General features: G+C 33.6%; 1 protein-coding gene across 1 annotated transcript; it reads right to left on the bottom strand.

The window, feature by feature from the left end:
• Positions 1 to 567: 567 nt before the first annotated feature.
• Positions 568 to 3222, bottom strand: LOC133299805 (AP2-like ethylene-responsive transcription factor At1g16060). Its single transcript, XM_061499291.1, has 8 exons — positions 3062 to 3222; positions 2480 to 2562; positions 2325 to 2333; positions 2132 to 2220; positions 1938 to 2011; positions 1788 to 1838; positions 1596 to 1672; positions 568 to 1112 (listed from the first exon to the last, which is right to left on the bottom strand). The coding sequence occupies exons 1-8, from the start codon at positions 3220 to 3222 to the stop codon at positions 568 to 570; spliced, it is 1089 nt and encodes a 362-aa protein (XP_061355275.1).
• Positions 3223 to 8224: the final 5002 nt, after the last annotated feature.

Genomic DNA, 8224 nt, shown 5'->3' with positions numbered 1-8224 from the left:
GAAAAATTCAAAAATTTACCCAATAAATTTTCACATCAACACACTAAAAATAAATTATTTTGTAAATAATGTTTCTCACAAATCAAATCAATACAAATTGTTTTTTTTTTTTTTAATTCTACACAAAGAAAAACAATAAATATCACAGAAAGAAAAACTTGAAAAAAATAATAAATAGACAGGGACACAGGGATCTAAATAAATTTGAATTAATATATTAAGGCGATGATGCCAGAGTCATCATTATTAAAAAGAAAGAATGATAAACATATGCTTATTTTCCTTCTTCTTTTTTTGTCTTGCCCTTTTGATATGCTTATTGTCTTTACAATTACAACAAATTATCCAAACAATTTGATTGTGCAGAAATTAAAATAAAATAAAATAAATGAACCAAACATTTGGCCACCCTTCTCTGGTCATCACTTCTTCTCTGATCAATGTCTAGCCGTCAACAAAATAATCTTCCATATTCACAAACTGAGAAATAAGCCTGTGTTTTCAATGAAATTGTTACGATTATAGCATTAATTATGGTTACGACTGTAGCATTAATTGTAGTTTGTTTCAGGGTTCAAAGTCATCACAATGGAACATAGGGGGCACAAAGGAATTTAGCTCACTGAACATGATATCATCATCCCCTTCTCCATATCTGTTAGAATCTTCACACTCAAAGTATGTCTGAATGTCATCGGGAAATGTGCATGGCGGCAACTCAGACTCCGGCGGCGGCAGTGTCGACAAATCCGCGGCAGATGTCATCTCCATCATCTCCTTAAACTTGGATGACTGGAGCAAAAGTCCTAGGGCTGACGTGGCAGCAGCTGGCCGAGGCTGAGTCAATGTTGCTTCTTCCACATTATTGAATGGTTGTTGACTGTGGAAGAAGTTGATCCCTTGTTCTTCGTTAGGGTTTGGAGTGAAGTTGGTGTTACAATTAGGGTTAGAATCAATAAGATTAGAGCTAATTATGTTATTATCGTTATTGTTGTTGTGATTGGGCTTAAGCCACTTAATATAACGGCTTAGATCGAAATTGGTGACGGCGTTGAGTCCACGATATTCAATAGCTGCCATATCATATGCTGTGGCAGCTTCTTCTTGGGTAGCTGCCAAAATTAGAAACATGATCAATTTAAATTAATGCATATCATTATCATTATATACGTAATAGAAGGTTAGGTTAACAAATCAGTTGGAGTTGGTAGCACTTTTTATCCTATTGATTGCGACTGAAACATAATTTGGCACAAATATATACATACATGCACGGGATAAATTAATTAAATAATGATCTTCGTGAATGTTATAAATCAAAGTCATTGTTTAATTGCTCTTTCTATAAAGTTTTGGTTTACAATAATTGTACCAGTGGTTTAATTAGTCTGAATTGGTAAGTTTTGCAACTATCAAAAATCAGATGAATTGACACTTATGTGTAGTTAAAACTCGTGTAACTAATTTTACTCATTCGTGTGAGATTGGTGTGAAGGTCAATTTAGATTGTAATCCAGTGTTGTTGGCAAAGAGTAGGCAGAAAATGAATGAAAAAAAATAGCTAGAAGATTTCTAGGTGATGAGATCTTAATTACCATAAGTTCCAAGGTAAAGATATTTGTTGCCGAAAACCCTGCCAATCCGAGCCTCCCATCTTCCGTTATGATGGTGTCTGAACATTGAAAATCAAAGTCATGAAATTTTAATTAGAATAATGTCTATGCACATTAAAATCTTATTTTAGTTCCGTAAAGTAAATGAGTAATGATAATACTTGAATACAGTACCTCGCAACACCTCTGTATTTAGAAACTCCACGAGAAAAACCACTGCTTTTCCTGCAAGTATTTTATTTTTCAAAAGAATTCCTTAATACAAGCTAATTTTTGCAATAATCTCTTGAATCTTACAATAGAAGAAGCATTCAAGAGCCTTACCTCCTTAATGATCCAATATACTCCTCTCTTGATTGACCCTCCATTTCTTTCAACTCATTCTGGTAGATCGATAACTACAATAGAAAGACAAATTTGGTGTGTTTTATTTTCCCTTCTTAAAAATTAACGTTAATTACACAAATCACAAGTGAAAACCAACACGATGACTCAAAAGTGCTTTAAAACATAGGTACCGGAAAGTTAAGGATGGTTTCTTGACCCCAATATTTCAATGCTGCTAGATCGTAAGCATGTGCTGCCGCTTCTTCATCGTCATAAGCACCTGAAACATAGCATCCTCAATTAGTTACTTGGATGATTCTTCTGGTTTTGTTATTGATAATGGCAAATAATGTAATATTTAATATACAATAATTATCTACCTACCAAGGTAGACTGAGGTATCCAATGTGAAGAACCAATGCCACAAGGAAAAGAAAACAAACACATTAGCTAACTTCATTAAGCAACAAAAATTGTTTGCTAAACTAAGTAGGAAAAGAACCAAAATGTCAAGTAATTAATAGTAAAGGACATGAAACCTTGTCGTCCTTTCTTGTTCTGCGACTCATTCCAGCAATTCTTGTCCCACAAATGAGCTTCGTATCGGCCTGTCCATCGGTGCCTGATCTTGGTTCAATGAACACTTATTTTAGCCAATTAAAGTGAATGCATAAGATCAAGGGAACACAAGTAGTAGAAATGAACAAAATCACAAATAAACATTTTTTGTGTGAAGATATATTCCAATTGATTCATCACTTCACAATTAGTTCGATTCGAAATAGATACTGCGATTAAGGTTTTAGATCCTCCTAAAGATGAGAAAGATTAAACTGTCACCCTCATCTGCTCAGTTCTCTGACGGCAACTGAACTACCATCGTTTGATAATCACGAGTAAACATTGATTCAAGCATTAACGAGTTCGTTTCCATTAACGATACATCTCAAATTCGAGTACGTGAATGGAGAAAATGATTTTGAAAGAGTTATCTCAATATATTCCAACGGAGATTGAATCGAATTATTCGGTAATAACAGATGGAGAAATTAAAATAAAATAAAAATCAAAACCAAATATTTGAGAGAGAAAGGTAATAAAAATTGATTAGGGGACCTAACCTAGTGACTCCTCTGTATATTGAGCTGCGTTGAGGTGGGGTATCTCTAGGGACACTTCTCCTTGTTCGTTTGGTCTTGGTGGTGACAGTGTTAGTTACGTCAAGGTTATCATTATTGCTTGAATTGTTTTTCTGGGTTTTCTGCTGTGATAGTTTCGCCATGGAAAAGTGTGAAGAGTCTATGAAAGCCTAGATACTAATAGGGGAAAAGAAAATAACTTTAAGGATATATAATGACGTAGTTCTCCAACGAAGAGGGTTATAAAGGGAGAGAAAAAGAATGGAGTTAGAATAGTTTGTGCTGGCAATTACACAGGATAGCCGGCTAAAGATGGTTTTTTGTGGCCGTCTGTGAAACGGCTCTCATGTTAAATTCCTTCTTCTTTGTCTTTACTCAGATTTTTGTGTGATGTTTCTTTCAACCGTTTTGGAATCTGTTTGATGTATCTGCTGGTCTCTTAATTTATAAGTTCAAAGAGTTTGTCCTTTGTTTTTTTCCCTCACAAAAAAATATATTTAGTTTGCATTTTTGTCACTTTTCCCATTTTATAATTGGTTAAAGTTAGAGAGATGGGGAAGCAAAGGAAGAAGTCAATTATATGATGAGATTGCATTGTGATCAAAAATTGGTTAGGATTAGATATTCTATTAGTTCCTTCTCTGTCATTTAAAAAAAAAGGGTATACTTTAACGTTGTTTTACAAATGTTTTAAAAAACAGTAGATGGTGACTTTTTTTTTTTATACCCTGACATTACTTACTCTTTTGCGGTGAGTGTACTGTTTCAGATTTTTCCACAACCCTATTGAAAAAAGAGTTCTGCACAAATATGAAACTAATCTCAAGTGTCCATTCTCCCATACTAGTATTTATATTGTTACTTGGATCAACTCTCAGGATTTATAATGGTGACTCTAAATTCAACATGTTACGACTATTAAAGTGCTTCCATAAACCAAAAATTTGTTAGCCAGGCTCATTATTTCTACTATTAAAAAAATGATATATATATATATATATATATATATATATATATATATATATATATATGTCGAGTTGATCAATTAAAATGTATGAAAAATTTGAAAAACATAAAAATTAAGAATTAGTTAATTTAAAATTATTAGGATTGCTTTCCTGGCGAGAAATTTAGATAGTTTGCATGAGATTATAAGCTCGAATCTCAATATCATTATTGTATATTAAAAATAGAAAATTTGGTTAATTCACACACATGGAATTGGTTAATTCATGATAGTAAACGAAATTGATCATTTACTACTGGGGGCTGAAACTGGGTCGGCCCGGCCTACAGGGGCTTACGGCTCGGCCTACATCAGGTCAGACTTGACCTAGTATATTTCGTAAAATAAGTCGGGCTTGGGCCTTGACAAAGCTTGTTTAATAAAAAGGCCGTAGACTCACTTTCACAAGGTCTGGCCTATAAGCCTGCAGGCCGGCCTATATTGTATTATTTATTTTAAATAAAATAAAATAGAATAAGTATGCCTTCAAGAAAAAACAAAATATATAAATTTAATCAATTGCAATTATTTATAACTTAATTATATTCGATTATATTTTAATAGAAATCTGACTTTATTTCTTACGTAGGAGGAACCAACATCTAAGCATGTTAGATTGTGTATATGAATATATTAAAAGATTTTTGGGAGAGGTTATACTTACGACAAGCATCATGATGTGTTTGTTGGATTCATGTAGTTATTTTAATTTACATAGTATGAATTTGTTTGTTGGATCTGATGAAATATATGTTATTTAGTTTGAGCATTTTGCTTTAGAAAGTGACTTAAATGAAGATTGTATGAGTTTTGTTATGATTAATGATTCTGTTTGGACGTTAAAATTATGATTTTTGGTTTAGCAATAGAATTTGAATATTTTATAAAGTTGATTCATGATTATGCTTGGAAGTTAAAAATTAACAGGCGGCTAGGCCAGGCCATTTGTTTTTCTTTAAACGGGCTAAGTCAGGCTAACAATTAGACTCGTACTAGGCTTGAGCCAGGCCAAATTGAAAAATTTTAACGTAAGCTGGAACTTTTCGAGGCAAAGCTTGACTCAGCCCAGCCCAGCCCACTTTCATCCTTATTTACTACTTTCAAAACTTTTGTAAGGTTATACCTCATGTTCTCACTTATAAATTTATTTATTTTTTTAGATACTAACAAGTATCTGAAGTCGTAACGGGCTCCACTAATCCCGTTTTGGGTTTGATCGTCTCTTCACTTTTCACAAGAATTGTAATTTTCAGAAATTAAACTCATTATTTTTTAAACAGGTGAAATCTTAGGATCTAATTTTCAGAAATTAAACTCATTATTTTTTAAACAGGTCAAATCTTAGGATCTAACTAGACTCCCAATAAACCAATTACTCTTGGGTTTATGAAAATACTTCAATAGTTGCAACATGTTGAAAATACTTCACTAGTTAGTTTGTTGAATAAACCTTAAGAAAAATGAAAAAAAAATCTTCAAATGCAATAAAATTATGCAATGTACCGGATCTTGTAATACTGCTTCGCTAAGCTGGTGGAAATGTGAGCGGTGAGCAGTTCCACCATGTAGGTGTAACTAACCCCACATTGCTTGATTTAATTTTAGGGATTCGTTGAAAAAGTTGTGTTACTTTTAGGTCTAGGGAGGGCCTACTTTTACATCATTTCTGAATGCGCGAGCTTTGAAAAAACATCAAGGTTGGTGGGGCCTAAAGAAGCAGCACTGGTTGATTATGAGTTGATGGACATGGAGTACCTGCGAAGTTAGTTATTAGAGGAATGAGCATGCATTAATTAGTCATGGTTCCATGTTTAGTAGAAATTTGGTAAACAAACTATCGCTCATATTTTCAAACTCCATAAATATGCGGATCACCTAATGAGCTGAAACCACTTAACAGGCTACCAAATAACGGTCTCGGATCCCGAGGATTATCTACAAATTAACAGGTATCTCTAGCATTAATTATACTCGTATTTTTTACATTTAGATAAAATTCAAAAAAATTAAATTAAAAATATTTTAAATTGATCCGTCCAATAAGGATTGAGCTTGATCACACCAATGGCGGACCCAAAGGAGGGGTGTGAGTTGGCAGTCATCCCTACCTAAATTTTGATATTTTTTAATATATATATATATATATATATATATATATATATATATATAATGATTTTTTGTAATAATAATAGATTATTAATCGTAATAATTAGTCTCTTCCTAAAAAATATTTGTAATAATTAGTCATTTCTATTAGTCTTAATAACATTTATAATTTTGATATTTATTTGCGTCCCTTAACATAAAAAATCATAGGTTCGCCATTAGACCACACATGATTGAACATGGTTCAATAGCTAACTAGGTTTTTGCTGGAGTGGGTTTTCTTGGGTGAAGACTCTGTGGGATGCTTCTGCGAGATAGCGGATTTGAGGCTGGGATATCTTGATTGATTGGGAAAAATATGGGAAGTACTTGCAAGGCACTCTGACGCTTAAATGAGTATTTAAGTTATGAGCTTAAGTCTATTATATAGTGGTTGATTGTCCTGCTTATAACGCCATGGCAACATTAAATCTCATTGGTCGGTTGAAGTGGCTCTTGCAGGCTATATCCGTGTGTTGATGTCTATTTGTGGGATACGCCTTATATGTGTAATTGGAACTAGGTGTCTGTTCCATAGTCAATGGCTATTAGGGTGGAGTAGAGTTTTGAGCTGTTGATGCCGAGTGTCAGAATGCCTGCAGGATTATATTGACGTGGGATGGCCGCTATAACACCTCGTATTTCTAAATGTATAATTATATGTGAAAATGTGGATTAAAAGGGTAGGATTATTGAAAATCCCAAAATTAGGGTCAAAATACGTAAAAAGGGCAAAATGGTCATTTACCAAACACGCAACCCTGGGCATGAAAAATTGAGTAGAAGGTCTCAAATGGTAAAAATAATGCCGGAAATGGATTCAGGACAAAAAATCAAGTGGACAGGCAAGTTTCAAAAAAATTGATGAATAGTGATTTTTCCGGCGTAAAATACTGCGGTATAATTGTACCGATAAGTGCGAAAATATGATCAGTATTTTTAGGAGGTAAAAATATGATGTGAATGAGAAAAATATGTAGATTATGGATTTGTGGGTTAAATTGGAAGATTTAAGAAAGTAAAACGATATGTGAGACCCACTTAAGTGGATAAAGAGACATGAAAAATCAGATTTCTCCCACTTTCTCTCTCCTCCCTCTTCTTCCTCACGCGACCCCTTTTCTCCATTGTTGGGGTTTTAGCTCCTTGAATTACAAATCCACTTTCTAGCCATTTTTGAGAGAAACTTCCAACTACAAAGTTGTTCCCCTTGAGATTGTGAGTGACTTTCATGTAGAGTGCATCTTGTGGGGAGCATTGTGGAGGGAGAAATCCTCCATATACAGCCACAAAATTTTGTGTATTTTGGAGAAATTTTGGTGACTTTTGAGTTGATCCATTGGTTGGAGATCACTCCCTTGAATCCTAGGGAGCTATTGGTGGTAAGTTTTCTCACTATCATGGAGTTTTTATGGAGATCATAAAATGAGGAGGGTTTTGATTATGTGTTGATGAGTTGTGGTAGTTAGGAGCATTAAATGGTATGTCTCCTTTGGAATTAAATGCTTAGAATGATAAATGATGATGATTGATGCAATAAAATTTATGGTGATTTGTAAAGTTGTAACTTAGTAAAATTTTGAGTTGAATTTCAATACTTTCTAAAGTGGCGTAATGATGGGATTGGAAAAATTGAGTTGTGAAGCATTGATATGGGTTAATAAGAGGATTGTAAGGCATGTGTAAGTGTTGAATTGGATTGAAAACATTGAAGCATGATTCCATTTAGAATTTGACCTATAGGTTGGTTTAAGGAAAAATGAGGTGATGAGTGTTGTGTAATCAATGGTTAATACCTTGGTGCATAAAGGGTGAGTTAGTTTGATGATTGAAATGATTGAGATAGTTGAAGAAATGAAAAATAGCCCTTAGGCTTAAGTGGTTATGTTGGTTAGTACTAATGTGAAGTTAATTGATTATACGCAATTGGTTGTTGATCGTTGTTGTTTGATCAATATAGGTTACCTCGCACGGAATCAATAAAAGTTGATTAA

The sequence above is a fragment of the Gastrolobium bilobum genome, unplaced genomic scaffold (genome assembly GCF_033153095.1).
Source record: "Gastrolobium bilobum isolate Gb01-03AN ecotype WA unplaced genomic scaffold, APGP_CSIRO_Gbil_v1 utg16678, whole genome shotgun sequence".
In the NCBI taxonomy this organism is placed as follows: Eukaryota; Viridiplantae; Streptophyta; class Magnoliopsida; order Fabales; family Fabaceae; genus Gastrolobium; species Gastrolobium bilobum.
The sequence above is the reverse complement of the archived record's forward strand: the minus strand, read 5'-3'. Positions and strand labels throughout refer to the sequence as shown.

Excerpts from the sequence above, each read along its gene's own strand:
- LOC133299805 (XM_061499291.1), bottom strand. The coding sequence starts at position 3,222 with ATGGCGAAACTATCACAGCAGAAAACCCAGAAAAACAATTCAAGCAAT. Across the intron at positions 2,563-3,061 it reads ATATACAGAGGAGTCACTAG|GCACCGATGGACAGGCCGAT; the intron begins GTTAGGTCCCCT and ends AACCAAGATCAG. Across the intron at positions 1,113-1,595 it reads TCTTTACCTTGGAACTTATG|CTACCCAAGAAGAAGCTGCC; the intron begins GTAATTAAGATC and ends TAATTTTGGCAG.